We start from the raw sequence: 19,665 nt of genomic DNA, 5'->3' as shown, positions 1-19,665 counted from the left end.
ATTAATATGTTGACAGAAAATGTACAGAAGACAGACATTTTCGACAAACTATACTTCCAGCAACTGTATCTTCTCAGTGTTGAGGAACCATAGCAACAATGTGTAAATTAAAACTTTAACACTATGTTTTTTCTACCATTATCTCAGACTCTAGTGGTTCCTTTTTGACAATACTGTGTTGCACCTTAAAAAAAATCAGTTTTGCTTAACTTAAAAGTGGATTTCATAGCTGTTAATAGGTGAATTAAAGAATGGAGGGATTTAGCCTAGTGTGTGAGAATAAACGAGAATGGAAACTAGAGAAGCTATCGGCAGTGAAAGCAGAATCCAGACAGACTACAGTGTCAAGACCCGGTCACATGAATTTTGTGGACAAATCAATTTATTTCAATCACCTGTGGAATTCAACTATGGTGAACTTTGACCAGCAAAGTTTGTTACTGTTGACCAGAAGCAAACTGTTGTGACCGTACAGACCTTTAGGGGAAGCTACTGCAGTTTATTAGCTGCATTGCACTATTCATTTTTATCCAACACTCCTCTGTCGCAGTATAACCTGCTCTGTACAAGACGAGTGGTTTGCAGCTAGTCATGAGACAGGAATGGTGCCACAAATATGTTTTTGGAATAAACTGTGTGAACTTTTCGTTCTGTTAGCAGCTGAGAGCAAAACAAGATTGCTAACATTCAGTTAGCAGTTAGCAGGTTTGAAGAGCTTTTTTTCCCTCTTCAGTAAAACTCTTAATTGAATGAACTGATGTATAATTCCAAGAATAAAATGCCAAGTTGGAGTAAACAGCACAGTGCAGAGAAAATAGCAAGATGCTCTGGTGGCTATTGTGACACAAGAAAAGAAAGGAAACATTTGCATTAAGTTATGAGACAGGAGTTAATGGTACAGATTTGTTGTTGTTTTTTTAATCAAATGTGTGAACTTCTTTGCCCATTTGTGACCAAGCAAACGGGACAATAAGTTTATTTTGTGTGTTATTGTTCATGTCCGTGTGTTACTACAAGAAGTTCTGTTGCTGTTAGCAAGCTTGTTAGCTTGGATAGTGTTGTTTTTTTTTACTGTCTTCAGTAACTCTTTTATCAAATTAAATTATGTAAAATCCAGAGAACAAAAGTTAACAGGCCAGTACAAAAAACAGAAACTTGTGACTAGCACCATATGTTCCTCGTAGGCTAGTGAGTTTCTAGAACCAAATCTTTTATGAAGATGTGCAGATAAAGTTTGCCCTGCCACCTTCTGAAGTGACCAGACCTTCAGAGAATGAGTGAAAAGATAAACATTAGATGATAATTGATAATTATAAAGGGGCATGCCAACTTACAGCAAATTGCATAGCATATGTGGTCATCAGGTGGCCAAAACAGAAACACGCATACAAATTAACAACCTGGAGAAATACACTGTACTTCACTTCCTAAATCCCCGCTCTCACTTAGCCTGAAGACTTAAGATTGTTAGTAGACAAGAACAGAAATCCATTTCAGTTTAATTCCCTATGTGTATTAACTTGCCACAACCTGAGGATTAGGCAGTGACAGTCACTCTAAAACGCCTATTCAAGGCATACCTAAAGTAAATTGAAAGCTGTTCTTGAACCATTAGGAGTACATGCATGGTTTTGATCTCTTTTGAAAGGCAACACTCTGAAGTTTTTCCCCAATAGTCAGAATCACTGTAAGTGTTACTGGCATTGAGTAATAGAAGTTTGAAAACACTCAAGTAGAAGGTTTTTATTTCTGCCTGAATATATTTCTGCAAACAGGTGCCTGCAGATGACCTAGAGCTGGGACTTGTTAGCTGGAAAACACAATGGGACCACAGCATGGAGCCTTACCTGGTCCAAGTTCAAATTTAATAACAATACCAGAGAAAATAAATATTTTACACGTTTTTCTAAGGGTGTTTCTAGGCATCTTGCAAAAAAGGGCCATTTAGAGACACCAAATAACCCCTGCTTTAGAGTAACTGAAGCATAAACACATTATAGGGCGTTGTTCCCTTTTCAAAACTACACTTTGTGCATATAAAGGAGTCAAAACAAGTGCTATGGTGGAAAAACAGTTTATATAAAAAGTAACACACAGCAAACTATTTAAATTAATATAATTTTCATGCCATGGCTTTAAAGAAACCACTAAAGCTGCATATGGTCATTTTCAGAATTTCAGTGGCTATTTGAAGCACAAGTCATCAGCAGAATCTGTTCCTATTGGCTCAGTCTTTACACGAAAGAAGAGGGACAGGCACTTCCTTTCAACACGGACTCTCGTTGGCTATTGTAGACTAAGTACAGGACATTGAAGTTCCTATTGGGTCAAATGAGGCGTCAATCAAAATGTCAGACTGCAGCCGCCATTTTGATACTGAGATGTGGCTAATATTTATATGCTAACTTGAGTTATGACGCAGAATACATTGGAAGATTAGGACATCTGCCGGCTAATTTGAAATGATGCAACAGCCTTTCATGGATATTTATTCATGTAATAATGTGTTTCGGACTAAATATTTTACTGGATTGGATCAACTGGACTTTTGTCAATGTAACAACAAAGAACTTACATTGTTAAGAAGTAAAAGCTAATTGGTCGTTCCATTGCAACATCAGCAGCAGCAGAGCTGCACCTCCGCCATTTTGGACTGAAGACAACTACCATATTGATCTTAAATGCCGGTAAAATGTCCCACCCACAAAGAGCCATACATAAGTACAACAAAATTCTTTCTATTGTATTGTCATATATTTAATGCCTCTAACGAAATGGCCTGTGTTGAACAATGAAAAAATATTATAAATATACATACTATTATAATTATTTAGTAATATTTATTCATGATAGAATCAAAGAAAAAATTTGTAAAACATTCATTCAGAATTCAATTAATTAAACAACTAAAACTTTCAAATCATGGGTTCAGATTTACAAATTCTGAGTGTTCGAAATAGAAAGACATGACATGACATATAACTTATTGCCCCTCTTCACAGAGGAGCAAAAAGTGAGCAATGGACATAAATGGAAGCTAGAAAAATCCAGCAGTCTTGGGATTTTGAGAAACCTTCCCTGGAAGTTAGTAAAAATAACCTATTTGTTATTTTGCTGGGAACCTCCTGCAGCCCTGTCAAGGACCCCTGGTGGTCTTTGGATCCCAATTTGGGAACCATTTTCTTAAACAACTCTATAACCACATTACAAAGAGGATAAAATGAGAGATGTCACAAGAATCAATACATAGATCCCATAGTTACATTGATACCAAATCTATACTAGCATTTAGAAAATGATTCTAATACCAGCGTTTTTAGTTATCAGTAGTATCAATGCCTCACTCTATGATGCAGTGTTGTTATTCAAATATAGCCAGAGTGTGTTTGTTTAAATGCTGAAACACTTAAAGTTTAAATCATACTAACAAGGTTGCAAACTAAAATGAGAGCACATAATCACACAGTTGAACTTGTTGTTACAGCATTTCATGTAATTCCTCTAATTGGAAATGACTATTTTTAGGGCTGCTTTGCTTTCTACTTGAAGGCTACAGGCCAATATTTAATTTGTAACTCTTATTCTAACACAGCCTGTTTGCTTAAACAATGAAACACACAAAGTTTCTGTTCAATTGTTAATGTTTGTAAAAAAAAGTTTTTAAATAAAGGAATGTTTCCTGAATGGGATTTCTGGTTTTTCCATCAAATCAGGTATTGAGAGTAGTCAGTGGTAATTCTAGTATGGTGACATAACTAGTATATACTGTAAGTGTCATACAATTTCCTGATGACTTATTTTGAGAAATTTTCTATTGTACTTCTGATTTGGCTGTAAGATTCACCGATTTTGGGTTGCATAACATGTGATGAATTTGAATGAATGTGATGGTGTTTTCAGTCCAAAATGGCGGCGTTGCTACCGCAGCGCCATCTAGTGGCGGTTGACAAAAAAGCACCAGAGTTATGCCTCCTGTGTTTCTACATTCTTTGGTAACAAGACCGTTTTTGTCAGAGTTGTATCAGTCAGTGGAGTAATATGAGGCTTCATAGGTGAGTAGCGTGAATTTTGTTATTGTTTGTTTGTTTGTTGGTGGTCTGACAGAGTCGCTGATTGTACTTGCTGTTGTGATTGTGTCTTGAAATGGTTTGCATCAATCGAATCACAAGAATCTTAGCTTTCAAAAGATGTGCTGCATGAGTACCCACTTAAAAAAAGGAGTTGTGAACATAGCATAGTTGTGCACTTAATACCATTAAGGGGTTAAAGCTGACATCCCATTCATTTTGATGTGTGCTCCTTTAATTCCAATTTAAACATAATTCTTTTTGGACAAATTATAATACAGAAAATAAAAAAAGATACTATACAGGCACTTACATACACATCCTTGCTGCTGACTATGATGAATACTGTAGATTTTGGTTAGAAAGAGCTGAAAATGTGTGTAAACTGAGTTTAGGCGGGTTTACATGTCTATTTCATGAGGGAAAATGTTGGCCTTTTTCTTTGTTGCTTTGGCAATAACATTGAACTTTGAAGACAATAAAGCCCATTGAATTGAGGGTGGCAGGCAGGAATTACAGACAGACGTAAACAAAGAACAAAATGTCTTGTACATCTCAGTATATTTAGTGTTTTAATCTGAGAGACTAACGCCTCCTTGTCTCTCTCGCTACTTCTCCCTTGCATTGCTCCTCTCTCTTGGGAGAGATGCTGTTGTGCCATGACTGCCAAAATAATATGTGTGGGAGGTGAGGTCCGCCTGGAGAGCCGGACGTGTTATGTATGTGTGTATTGGTGTGTGTGTTATGAGCAGGTTTGCTGTGTAAATCTTGAATTAGTTCTTCAGCTTTAGTTGGTGTTAGAGGGCCTGTGTGCATCTGAAAGTGAGCCAGTGTGTGTTATTGGATGCTATAGAGTTAATGGGTTTGTTAGTGGAGTAAAGGCTGATTTGTCACTGCGCACAGTGTAATTAGAGTCAGGCTGTACATATTTAGAGCTCTAATTAACTTGTTTCAAGGTTCACCTACTGCATGTAACAAATCCATCCATAAGCCTAGACTGTCCTTGAGCTTCATATAACTGCATTTAAGTATGTATGTATAAGTCTATCAATGCACCAAACAGTGTTATAAAACTGTTTGTTGAGGGTAGGGATGTTAATGGTTAACTGTTGACGTGTTAACCATCAAAAATATTTTTGACCGGTTACGCATGTCGGTCTATGGGTTACAGTTTGGTACATTTCTTGAATCATCCTTAACATTTGCAAAACAGTAAGTGCATTTCTCAAAACAATTCGTAGAAAGAACTCTATGCAATGGATTACCTGCAAAATCCTGTAATTTAAAAATCCTTAGTTTATCTCTCAAAAGTAAATATTTATGTCAATGAACATGTTAGTGCTATCAGAATGAGACTTCACACAGCTGATGGACTGTTAACATGCCTAGCATGCTAATCCTACAGTCTACCTGTAATAATCACCCAGTTGGTGTGCCAAATGATTGAGACCGATATGCTGATAATCATTGTGGTAAAGGGCGAGTGATTGAAATAGCTAGTTCAGTATCTCAAATCCAAGTACGTTATGCCACCGAGAGCTACTGTGACTGAGTGCATTGAAAAAAACTTTGAGGTAATAGTCAAGCTAACCAGGGCAGACAAGCTAGCTCTGACCACCAACTGCTGGATAGCTCTCACAAAGAGAGATAGATATAGATAGATGAGATAGATATAGATAGATAGATAGATACATACATACATACATACATACATACATACATACATATATACATCATATATACATATATACAACATGAGCACACCCCCTAGGTTGGTATGGTAGGTCCAATTTAAACCTGTAACCTCAAACTGTGACAACTGCTTATACAATAAGCATGTTTTCTCTTTCAAATAAGTTTAGCTAACCCGTGGTTTGTTAAACCAAAACTAGGAGATTAAAACCCAGGTTTTAATAAACTGAAGTTATTCTTTAGAGCTATGATGAAACACTGCAACAACAACAACCAATTCCTGAACAACTAAAAATGCTCTCATTGGGTTAACTGTTCCTTGAAGCAAGGTAAGACAGGGTTTACTGTAGGTTTTCTAGACTATTAAGTATAATCCACCCACAGCATACAGTAAATGATTTTTCTGCTCGGAACTTTGATGCACAAAGCCATCTGATATATCAACATTATTAAAAGACATATTTACCAGCAGCAGTAAGGGATGAACCTCCATCATATCACATATGGACAACACTGAATGGCCAATATCTGATTTTTAATAAAAGGATAATATTGGCACAAATCAGTGAGTCATCTTCATCAGTGTAAGAGTGAACAAATAACAAAAAACAAAGATGAACAGCAGAAAGGGAAAAACACAACACTGACAAGGTACCACTGTTTATTTTAAGCATGTTAAGGTGACACAGAATTGGTTTCCCTGACCAGAATCTGAACTCAAAGAACAAAAACAATTTTTGATTAGGAAGCATTACCAGGGCACAGGGGAACAGGAAACGCTTTTCAACCTCAACCTAAGAACACAACTTCAAGCATCCACTGCTCACATTGATGCTCAAAGAGCCATATTGGATTGATGCTTAATTACTAGAGGAATCAGACAAAATTGAGTGATTCACTCCTAAATCAAACACGCCGTGAACTGAATGCAGAAGGTCTCATCCTGACACGAATGTATTAAAAGTACAAGAGCTGCGCTGGGAATGATAATGTGAGGGGGACCGTGCTGCACCCGTGGCATGACTTCAAGTTGAAAGTGTAGTTTGAAAAGGGTATTACAATAATGGTTTCGGGATAGAGGGAGTTGGAGAGAGAGGTGAAATATAGATTTGAGGGAACAGAGGCAGGAGAAGTGGACAAAAAAGAAATGTCAGGTGGCTGCAAAGGAGACTGTTGCACAACTTGGACTGCTTTTTTTCATTTATGAATGTCAAGTGGCAGATGAAAAGCCACTAATGTACCCCCAGAATTTTCATTTTATCAGTTTTATGTGTGCAAATTTGTGTGTGCGCTACAGTGTTCACCTTGTTATTAAGGCTTGTTAAGTGATGCTGCCCATTGAGCCTGATCATATTCCCCAATGCTTCACACACACACACACACACACACACACACACACACACACACACACACACACACACACACTTTTTCACACAGAGACCTTCAGCTTCTTATTGAGATGCTGGTTTGCTGTTCCAAAGCCGCCCACTCATCCGCCCTTTATCCTGCCGCAGGGCAGCTGTACCAAGCCAGCCCTGCTGCGTAGGCCAGAGAAGGTGTAAGGCAGTCACACACACACAAACACACACTGGGAACATAGCTGCGCACTACATCCAATCTTCAGCCACTGGGGGAGAAGAGATTACATGGTTATAACAGAGCTTGTGTAGTGTGTGTACGCATATAGGGTATAATAATACCATACCTAAGCTGACCTCATGTGTTCTAGGTAAGACCAGAACATTGGATGTTCCCTTAAATCCATTTACTTTCACCAGCATGCAAATGTTTATTAATTTGTGAAGCCTTAAATTTCCATAAAGTCATTTTGAGCTTAGGACGGCCATCTTATTTAACAGTTCAGGGTCAGTTTGTTGCAAGCTAAGGTCTAGTTTCACATTTTCATGGATGGAGTTCATCCAAATTCCAAGCTCAAAAGAGCATCAGTTCACAGACCAAAGTTTTTCCAAAAGTTTCATTGAATAGTACTGTTTAGATATTTTATTCATGAGAGTAGACTAACCTTTCAAAAACAGGGACCATGAAGTGCAACTCGCGCCACAAACCAATACCAGCGTATCAGCCAAGCTGAGCTGCTTTTGTGCACAAACACTTTGGCTAATTGTCAAGATTTTGGAGGCTTTTGGTAAATCAGTTATTTTGATAGCTGTATGTACAGAACAGCACAACAGAATGCAAATATGCAGCCAACCCTTACAGCAAACTGTATTTGCATACTAATTTACCTGGGCATTATCATTAGCTTGACTGGAAACCATTATCAACTAGTACCACTTTAGAATAGCTAATAGGCATTTACAGCTAATAACCACACAGGCATGCTCTTAAAATTTCTAATGAATATTCAGTTGTTTATATGAAGCTGCTTCCCCACCACGAGGCTCACACCAGTGATATCAAATACATAACGGTGTTCACTCGGTAACCAGAGGTGGTCATTTCTTTATTATGTGCCCATAAAAGCTTGGCAGCAGAGCTGGGAAGGACAAAACAGCGTCCCCATTATACTTGTTATTAACATGTGGCTTGTGTCCAGCTTGTGTCAAGAAAAGATTTAGTTGAGGAACATTTAATGTGCAATCACTTTCTCTAGGTATATTTATGGCCTGAAAGTTTCCAGCGACCTCTTCTTGCTTCCATTTTGACATTACCATTTTGACAAGTATGGCACTGTCCTAGCTGCCCTACCACCTGCCTGACTGGCATTTACTTTGACACTGTCACTACCAACTGTCACCACCTCTAGGGGTGTTTCCCAGCGAGCATCTGATCTGTAATATACTTATAGTTGATATTTTTACCTCTCTCACAGTCTAGGGTAGTTAGCGTTATTCTGTGTAAGGATGCATCAGTCAAGTAAGATTATATCACCTCCCTGTCATGTTAGATTTATCATACCTATGATTACCTGACTGCATAAAAGCATTCATAAATATCTCCTAGTTGTATTTACAAGTGGGACATATGTTATTTTTTTCCTAGCCTCTGGTTATGTGGCTAAATCTGGAAAATCAGGCAGTCCAAAGTTAGAAAATCTTAATAATAAGTCACATTTAAAATAGCACAAATCAGAAAAGTAATGTCTGGTGCTCTTCACTTGTGAATGATTTGTAAAGAACAATAAATAGAAATTAATCTGAAATCAGCAACATATGAGTATTTCCAAGCTGTATAAACAAAATGTTTTCACATTCCTCACATGGCATGAAAAGAAAAACGCCCTCTTCAAATGTTAAAACCAAATTTTTTAACCCATGTTGTTTAAATTTGTTGACTGTTTTTTGACACAGCCTGTGACTCAGCTGAGTTAAAATAAAAGTATGTTTTCCATATTAGGTAAATTATTAATGATAAGTTGAGGAATAGTTTGACATCTTGGGAAATACACCTGTTAGCTTTCTTGCCACGTTTTTCGTAAGGGTCCTTTGAACAGGGCCAGCTAGCCCTTTTCCAGTCTTAATGCTAAGCTAAGCCAACAGGTTGCTGGCTGTAGCTACGTATTTAACAGACAAGAGATAACTTTTAGGAGTGATAACTTTTTAACAAATGACTAATAAACACTAAACCCAATACTCTCCTTTGGAGTCAAAAATGAATGTTCTCTATTGTATTTTGTACTCTACATGTTAATGTTAATGTTATCTCCATAAAATGTGTCTGTTTGATTCAACTGACTATAAATTAGTAAGAAAAAAGCATTACATCATTTCTCCAAGTCTTGCACTTTTACATGTTGTCAGACATGGACAGCTTTATCAATTCCACTTGCAACACATACCCAATACTGTAACTGGCTCAACTAGCATCATGACTGCCTGGACTGATCATGAATGCCACATTTTGACCTGGGTTGTATTAGTGAGATTGATTGTCACGGTAATGATTTGTGTCTAGCAAGATCAACGATAAATGACAAACATGGCTTGAAGCGATAGACCTGCCCCGAGGTGCTTGTGCAAACACACAGGACTACTCTGATACACACACACATACAAAGACTACCAGCCAGAGGCCAGTGCTTGTCCAATCAATAGACGAATTAACAAGACAAATTAAATTTGTATAATTACAACACCCTTGCAGAATGAAAAAAGTTTACCGGCCGCAATAAGATAAGGATTGGCAGGTGTGTGTGCTTATTTATCATTCTTCACTTGAACCAAAAGGGGCATATTCTTAACGCTTAATATTGTTGGATATTTGTTCACATTGTGTCAGTATCAGAAAAGGGGGATTGACTAATAAATAAAGTCTATAAGGGGAAGAGAAGGGATCAAGCAGGCAATAGCACTCACAAACACACAATTTCACTTTGGCATTAAGTTCAATTTCCACAGAGCTGTTTTGGAGCTGTACCCCCCAGCTTAACACTGCAACGATTTTCAAATAGGAACTGCAGCTGGATGCGGAGATCCAATATGTGTTGGCTGCGGGGCTGGCTAGTTAGCTGACAGATCGTTTAACAACAAGACGCTCCATGCTCTGCACTCACTGCATTGCCTGCCTATTCGTACACAGTTTGACTTCTGTGGGCATTAGTGTATACTGTATGTGACTGCTTGTGTGTGGGTGATGGGTGGGTGTATGTGTGTAGCAGTGTGATTTGTAATGCTGTTTATGCGGTCCATATGCTCTCCATTTGACTCCTGTGTATCCTCAGGCCGTCAGAAGAGAAGGACATTTTTCATATTTAAGAGCACCCAACTCTGCGGGACTTCAAACTCTCCTTGCACACAAGGCGTACCCTTTTATTCTCTCGCTCTCTCTCTCTGTCTTTTTCTCTCTCCCTCTGTCTCAGAGTAGGAAGTAATGAATTACGTATGAGTAGTGGAGAGGAAGCCTGGTCGTGTGAATGAGCCCTTTAAGAGCAAAGTCTTGTCCTAACCCTAGTACACTCAGAGCATTTAAAAGGCATGCCGCCCCCTATGAAGAGGCTCCCATTTGGCCTGCCAGCCCACTTTACTCCTAGCTTGCCTTTCCAACTGGCCTCTGTCATTCTTTTCTTCGTCTGTTTCTGTTTGTATGTCTCTGCATAGCTCTTTCACTCAGTTCAGTTCCATTCAACCTTTGTATCAAAAGAGAAGTTCAACAGTTATTATGCTAGTCGTCACCATGTTTTTATGTGGCTATGTTGCAGTAGGATTTTCAATACAAGATTTTCAATAGTTTATCTTACAGTTTAATGTATCACTGCAAATGAAAATCGTTCTGGAACTCAATCCATCTCTTCTCTAAATAGCTTTTCCTTGTCATGGAGGCCTGCTGGTTTCCCGTGCCCACGCTTCATGGATGTCTGCAATGTGACATAAAGCAGGCAGGCATCAACCCCAACAGCTGGGAGGAAGCCGCAAATGGCCGCAGTGTTTGGAGACAGACTGTCACTGCAGGAACTTGCCGCACTGAGGAGAGGCGCACCTCCTTACTGCAGGAGAAGAGACAGAAGAGGAAACTGCGAACAGCAGCCTCCACTCCTGTGCCAGGCCCATCTCCATTTGTCTGCGCCAACTGCAGAAGAGACTCCAGAGGGGGGCTGCACAGCCACAATCATCGATGCAACAAAAACTGATGACCCTTCACGTGCTCATTGTCAGCACTGAACGATGAATACTACTACTAGAATGAGCCCTTTATATCTACATAGGGAGCAGGTCCCCTTCAATGGAGGCCGCCATGTTGCACTGCCATTTTTCTGCAGTATCCCAGAATGGACAAACCAAACACTGGCTCTAGAGAGGACCTTTCACTTTTTTCATGAGTTTCGCAGCCAGTGTAGGTTCTGTCTGGCTTTCAGTCCCAAAGCTTATAGTTTCTGGATGATACAAAGACAGCGCTTAGTAAAAATCTGTGCCCCTGATTCATTGCAGATTTTGAGAAACATCGTGGAGGGACAGTTCAAGTTCATAATGTTCTTTGTTGGAGACAAAAAGCACTGAAGAAGCACACAGTTTTGAATGCAAGCCTGCTAAGCTCATTAACAAAATAACAGCAAAATGACAAAATCAATCAGGAAAATAAAAACCTTGATTCACACTCCATTGGTGACGATAGGGAATTCTGTCTTTCTTTTTTCCATCTGTCTGCTTTCTATTTGTCCTCTCCTTGATCTGGCATCATGTTCTTCTCTGCTCATCACCTCCTGTTCCTCTTTTGTCTGCATTGTTCATTTCTCATTTATTTCAGTCACTGTCCGTCATCCCACCTATCATCTGTCATCTCGCAGCTTGGCCTTCTTCTCAGCTTTGTTCTAATTCACTCTTGCTCCTAATCTTTCCCTTTTAAGTGTTCAATCTTACTTCTCTCCCTCACCTCCTCCTTTTTTCTTCCTGCCTCACTTTTGGCTCTTACATCTCTTCGTTGCTGCCCCTCGCTTCTTATTATCTGTCTTCACTTCTCCCCTGTGTTCCTCCTTTGAGACCTCTGAAGTCTGTCTTCATCTCCTGGGAAAATGTCACGTCAATCATGAGAAGAAGGCTCCTCAGCCGTGCCAGACAATCGGTTGGTCAGTCTACCTTTTAACTGCTACTGATTGTCTTTTTTTGCACATTTCTACTAACATCTAGCATACATGTGTCTGTATGCATTTACATGAATTCACGTGTACAAGTATTCATGTCTGTGAAAAGGTCTTTTTTGTCAGGCTTACGCAAGTGTCTTTTGTGGCTTTGAGTGTACTGCCAGCTCTGACATATCTGGCTACCCCAGTGGGGGTGTAAAAGGAGGGCTTGGGGTGATTTTGTTAGCATACACTGGGGTTCAAGAAAGAAAAAAATTCCCCTGAGGGTGGGGAGTGAGCAGCCTGAAGAATGAAAATCGAAAGACTGAGATGTGTGAGTTAAAGAAGGAAAAAAGGTGAGAGTCCCAAGTGGGACAGTAAATGAGAGAAGAGAGTGAATGAGGCAACTGAGATGTGGGGGAGAGAGGTAGAGCCTAAAAATGACAATGGATAAGTTAAACAAAGGAGGGACCTTTTTGATTGAGTTGATATATATGGAATTTACTCTCTTCTTTCAGTCAATTTTCTGGCCTCAGCCAATATATTAAAATTAATTGGATCATTCCTGAAGCGCAGCAGCAACTCATCTTGGTGTTGGAGCCAACTAAATCAACTTGCAGGTAATTGAAGGAAATTTAAGGGGAAAAGAGAGGCTAACAACAAACTTGCACTCACTGTGGCTTAAGAAATGACATTGCCGGGGCTTTGGATTTTTTACCTATTTGAGAGGCAGCATAATGAAGTACGGGACACTCGTCGCAAATGCACATCTCAGCCTCAACAAGGCAATTAGAGAAGAGCAGCATCTCATGCGCTCAACAACATCTAATTTCTTCTGGGTCAACGTGAAGATGCAGTGAGATCCATGACATGAAATAAGTGGTAATAATGCCATTGCACACAAACATTAAGTACCGACACATCTCAACACACATCAAAAAGTAAGCCTGATTTCTGGTTTCGCAATGGCGCAGTAAAAAGCAGAATGTCAGTAGAAAGCGTTTGTGAGGTATTTGAAAGCAGCACAATGTAAAAATGTCAATTAGGGTGAAAAAGTTAATGAAAGGGTGAAGCAAGGCATGAGGTAAAAGAGACATGAGATGAAAGAGTGCTGATAGACAGACTGACATCGCAAGAGATGCAGCAGAAAGAATGACGAAAGCTTCAGCTGAAGTCAGACACGGTGGAGTGAAGAGCAGTGCGAGTGGAAGGTGATTCTTGTCAGCCTCTTTTGACTTCCAACTTCTACCGACTCAAGCACAAAGACAAATGTCACAGTGCAGAAGTTAGCAAAATTCAAGAGTTTTGTCCCTAGTTTTGTGGTGTTAATTATCATTTCTAGCATATAATATAACTACCTCCGTTTTTCTAGAGGAGCGCCAAATGAGACCCCTCAAAGTGAAACATAAGAACAAGATAATTTAGTGGAAATTGTGGCAAAGTGTGTGTGAGTGTGTAGCTTCAGTGTGGCTGTGGGGGAAATTGGGAACAATGTGCTATTGGACATGAACTGTGACAGTCTATTATTATTTTTAATTGAATACAGCCAACAGAGACATACTGCTGGCTTGACATAAGCCATAATTTCAAAACAACATAATTACAACTTATTTACTGAGAAGTCACTGCAGTCAGAGTTGCGTTTTTTTTTCATCCCATTTCATGATTTCAATGTTAAAATATCACTCCATGCATTTGCCTCAGACTTTGCTTTAATTTAATTCTACTTTTTTCTCATTGCCGCAAGAAGTGCTGTATAGTATGTTACAGAGTGAATTGTCCTTCATGTAATAATAGCTGCATGATAATTTTCGGAAAGACTGAAGTACACTCGCTGTTCAACATGATGGACTACATTACCGAAGGCAGCTTCTCACTGTGGAAAACACATGAGTGGATGTAGATTTTTCATGGGCAATAATAGCAACAGAAAGAAACTAAAAGTACTAGTTTTATGCTTTAACTTCATAAAAATAGACCCAAGAGAATATTTGAACACTCTGTGGAGGCCATTATAGGGCTAAAAATAATTCAGTCATTGGCCATAATAGAAACCTTGTTTTGTTAAGTGAAGAAACTGACGTTTAGAAAGTTGCTTCTCAGTTCTGATATAGTCTCTGAATACAAGCTGCTGAAGCATGAAGTCACTGCAACCAGGACAGTGGAGGCAGAAACATTAAGATGCTCATTGTTCAGAGTTATGTGCCTGCATGAACTTTTGAAGTTCAGCACATGACAATGGATTGCCAATGCTGGTCAGTAGACATGCGTTCCTATGATTCCTTACACATGGTGCCGAGCACACAAGCAGTCTTAACCACTTCATTAACTTTTAATTTCCCATTTGAGTAAGTCAGAAAATAGAATGCAGTAACATTTGTCTGATGTTTGTTGACTGTCATGAGATGTGAAAAAAAAACATGACAGGTTTTGCTCATTAAAGCTAATATACAGAAAAATATTAGCAATTTGGCAAGTCAGTGTATACTGTACCGTATAAGATATGACACTACACACTACTCACTTCTTTGGCATTCATCGGTCTGTTACGATGGTTTCAGTACAGTTTAAGAGAGTTGAGTACCATCACCAAATACCGGTTGTCAACAGTTTCATACCAAAAATACTGAAACCAGCTTTCAAAACTCCACACTGTTTACAAGCTAATGATTTCAAAGAAAGTAATCTCACCTCTCACCAATCCTCCCTCTCTTCTCTCTTTCTCACTCTCTCCATGTAGAGCTAATAGATGGGACCCCCACCTTGAAAATCAACCATGGCTCTGGCACAGCGGTGCTACAGTTGCCTGGCAACGTGAACGTGGCAGACAGGCGGTGGCATCGCCTGGATGTCCGCAGCAACAGCAAGGTGAGACACTTCAACCATTTAACACCAACCACCATTTATTTAGCAAATAAGCTCAGAGTATATTCACACTGAGCTAAACCGGCACATGAAAAACCTGTTTTTATGTGTGTGTGTGTGTGTGTGTGTGGGGGGGGGGGGGGGGGGGGGGGGGGGGGGGGTTTCAGTGTCTCAATTTCATCACTAAAGTCAAAAAAAAAATTTCTGCATTAAAATTTACTTTGACTTTTAAATAGATGTAAGATGTTCAGAAAATAAAAGCTGTCATTCATATGAACAGCTTAATTTATCTCCTTTCCTGCCATATCATCTTAGCTAATCACTTATGCAAGGGAATAAATTAATGGTGTAACTGTTTCCACTTTGATTATCTAAAGTTATTATCTGTCTTTGAGAGGGATTGTGGTGCATTTCAGCTACAATTATGTAAATTCCTCTTTATGTCTTTTGGGACTGTGCATATTTTAAAGCAGATAGCACCTCTTAAATAAGTGACAGACACCAGCAAAAAAGAGTAATGTTTTTCATTCAGTAACACACTACTGCTGTGGCACTGAACTTGACCTGTGTTGGCTTGACAAAGTGGTAGCTTTACACTTATTGAACATCCAACCACACCTTTGGCCTAAGTTGGATATCACCTCATGCACCCTGCAGGTAGTTATGAATGAATCCGGTTTTGACAGCTATGGGAATTTATGTGTTGCAGACAAATTGATACACTTCTTGATACATTCAAGATGCATCAAGATCCAGCATGAATTGTTTTGTAATCCACTTAAATTGAAATTGTAAAGGGAGATTTCTAGCCCTAGAAAAGACAACAAAACTTTGATCAACTTTGATGCTGATTTAGTCTGCTGCTTTTGGAAAAAATGGATATGTTGTTCATGCTGCTGTAGCAGCAGGGCGCGATTTGCTGGTGGGGGACGGTGGAGATTTAAGTTATTTTTATCCGCGGTGGCGATGAAAATTTATCCCCCTCATGATGGTTTATGCTGCTTCACCCATAGACCATGTAAAATATCTAAAATAAAAATAGGATATTTTGAAAAATCTAAGTAAAGCACTAAATGGACTTTCACTGTAAGCGCTTGTGTGACAATAGAGATGACACTGCGTCTGGGCTATGTGATGACGCAGTAAATTGTCCGGGGGTTGCCTCCATCCCTTCTCGGAGATTTGCAGACATGTGGGTATAAGAGGGGCGACACACTGTGTATGATCCCTCCACGGGAAAGCATAAAAAGAAGACAGAAGTCCATCATCAAAGCAGACTGTTTTCTTAGTCAGGTAGGCATATACTGTAGCCTATTTATTTTGTGATGACATCAAGTAATGCTATTGCATGTTGTGATTATTTTCTACTCAGTATTGAGGTTTGCTGCGCGCTGTGCATGGAACTGAATTAGAGAGTAACCTGCATTTTAGACCCTATTTTCCCATCATTTAGGGTCTAAGTGACTAATGGGGACAAACATTTTTGGAATTGGTACAGTATTAAGTAACATTGCTTCAACTGGCGGCTGCAAAATGGGCTGCCGTGTAATCCTTGGGGGTAAATGCGCTCATCAAAGTATGTCCACTAAAAGTTCTTGTTTTTGCAACTGACAGACTCAGAATGTTATTAGAAGTTTCTGACAATGAAAGTAAACACAGGGACTAGCCGTGTTCAGATGACCGAAACACATTTTTAAACCAAGGGTAACGCCTGGGACACACTGGATGTGTGAGCAGCGCATGTGCGTCGCAGAACCTCTTGCTTTTCATTTTGGCGAGGCTGCTGCGTCGCGTCATCTAGAGATTTGAGGTCTCGCCTCTTTTCTCCATGTGATGCGCACGGTTCTCAGCAGAAATAGACAGGGAACACAAAAGAAAGATAGGGCTGCCAGTGGCAGAAGCACCACAGCAGACACGCTTGCTGTGTGGACACTGCAAGCGTGAGAGACGCAGCAGTTCAGCGACACACACACTGCTGAGTTTCACGCATCCAGTGTGTCCCAGGCGTAAACAGCCTCTAAATCTGTGAAGATTATCAGTCATCCAGATCATGGCTATCCAAGGAGGCTTGAATTGAGGGCAACTGGACTTCTTGGATGTAGATACCTCTCATCCAAGGGGCTTCTCCAGTTCTAACTAACTGGTAGGGAGTTCCAGGTATTTAACCTCTGTTAGGTCATTATCAAGGCTGTTGATACCACTTGGTTTGTTAGTGCTCCTGGCTGTTGTAATGACTGTCGTTAGAGTCGTTGGAGTCTTAACGACTAAATAGCCTTAGCATGCTATTTACATCAAAGTAGAGAAACCATCTATCAACAGAGGAGGAGGTCTACGACACCACTTAACCCCCACTTACAACGCTGTCCTTTCATCCCTTCCCAGGAGACTTAGGCCCTGCTTACACCTGGCATTAACATGCGTCGTGGGTGATCCAATCACAAGTGGACAGTTCTTCGTATTTCTGTTCACACCTGATATTAACATGCGTCTCCACATACATCTTGAGTGACCACTTGTGATCGGATCTCACTTTCCTGCTCTATATGCAAATAAAAACATACATCATTTCCGTTTGCAAAGATTCACTGTTGTTATTAACCAGCGGGAGGTCCATGAATCTATGGGGCCAGAACAATGACATTTACATTTCGGCATCGAAAATAAAATTTGGCATTCAAAACAAAACCTGAACTGGAAAAGAAAACACGGACATTAAAAAATTACAGTCTTACAATTTTATTATCTTATTTTATTTTGATATTTTTTGCATGATGATGTGCTTTTCAATGTCAATCTTCGATTTTTTCTTCATTTCTGTCTTTCTTCAGGGACAGATTTTTTTTACGCCATCAGTATTTTTTCAGTGTCGCCGGTTTTCAGTTTCAGCTTTCTCTTTTTCAGTTTCAACTTTCTGTCACGTTTTTTGGCGTAGGGAGGAGGGCCCTTGCTGGGCCTACATTGCCCAGTGTGTCTTGCGAGGCGACGCAGATTGGATATCCCAGAGTGAGGTGTCATGGTGGAGATTTTGAGCCAGACTGTTGTAGTTTTCACTCTAGGACTGTTAATATCTCACTTTATTAAGATTATATATTTTTTCAGGCAAGAAAGTAACCATGTAGATTCCAAATATGTGGTCAGATAATTCAAATAACGGCTGTTTGTAAATCTGCTGCAACGTTTTCAGAGATGTGAGGAACCGCTGGCCGGGTTTTCTTTTTCAGTTCAGGTTTTGTTTTAAATGCCAGATCTTTTTTTCGATGCCAAAATGTAAATGTCACTGTTCTGGCCCCATATGTACCCTCTGTCCAAAGCTGTGTTGAACTTGTTTGATAACAGGATAAAAAAATATACGATGCATTGTGTGCCCCTCAAAATAATCAAACATCCGTCCTATTGATTTGCTCTAGTGCTGCGTCAGAACATATATGTGTAACAAATATGGACTTATATGCAGCGATCTCCCCGCAGCTGTGTCTCTCCATTGAGAGACACTGTGCGCACTTACGCACAAGGCACAGCAGCATAAATTCATTGATTATTTAAATCTCCGACATACTGACAGGATCAGTCAGGATCTAATGTTAATGAATGCTCTGTGTTTTTCTACACATCCAATAGGTCAGCTGTTACACACACACAGTCCAGGTTCATACTGTTTGGAGTAAAGCAGCCATCCTCTTGGTAAATCCTGAGGTCCATTATGTGGAGCAGCACAGCAAAACTAAAAACTGTAGTTATCAACAGAACAAAGGAAACTATTCAGCAACATTTAGCTTCTGAAATATTTGTTTAGACAGACAAGTGAAAAACAAGTTATTTTCTGGTTTTGATTCGTTGATTTGATGGGGAGAATGGGTTAGGATTACGTTTTGTTTTTTTTAATTCACATGAAAAACAAATTAAGGCATTTCTTTTTCCTGTTATCAAATACATTGAACACAGCTTTGGACCAGGAGGAAGCAATGCAATTTCCATGCCCAATCTGCAGGAAAATAGAGGACGTCAGTTGAGTAGGCGGTCCTTCATGTGGCCAAGGACGCATTGCGTTTACACTACTAAATGAATGTGGCCACATGGGGCCCAGACCACCTCCAAATGTGGTCTGAGTGACCGGATCTCAATGCGTCTTCATACATCTTGGGTGCGTGATCGGATCACCCGAGACACATGTTAATGCCAGGTGTAAACAGGGACTTAACAACCATTCACATTTGGCCTAATGACAATTTGACTGTCGTTTACACTTGGCCTCAAGTGACTCCAATGACTCTAACAATGGTTTTACAACAGTCAGGAGCAGTAACGAACCAAGTGGTATCAATGACCTTGATAAGGACCCCACAGAGGTTAAATAACTGGGACTCCCCGCCAGTCAGTTAGAACTGAAGAAGCCCCTCCAAGTATCTACAACCAAGAAGTCCAGTTGCCCTCGATTCAACCCTCCTTGGAAGAAGAAGGAGGCTGTTATGTGGTTGCTAAACCACCCTTCATTGAATTTGTGCATATCTCAGAACAAGTAATGCACAG

General features: G+C 39.7%; 1 protein-coding gene across 1 annotated transcript in view; it reads left to right on the top strand.

Annotated features, from left to right (window-relative positions):
* Nucleotides 1-19,665, top strand: part of LOC121896373 (neural-cadherin-like) — a 261,050-nt gene that overhangs the window by 160,358 nt on the left and 81,027 nt on the right. The window contains exon 28 of the mRNA XM_042410220.1: nt 15,014-15,141. Within this exon, the coding sequence (XP_042266154.1) occupies nt 15,014-15,141 (128 nt within the window). The remainder of the gene's footprint in view (nt 1-15,013; nt 15,142-19,665) is intronic.

The sequence above is a fragment of the Thunnus maccoyii genome, chromosome 1 (genome assembly GCF_910596095.1).
Source record: "Thunnus maccoyii chromosome 1, fThuMac1.1, whole genome shotgun sequence".
Lineage (NCBI taxonomy): Eukaryota > Metazoa > Chordata > Actinopteri > Scombriformes > Scombridae > Thunnus > Thunnus maccoyii.
The sequence above is the reverse complement of the archived record's forward strand: the minus strand, read 5'-3'. Positions and strand labels throughout refer to the sequence as shown.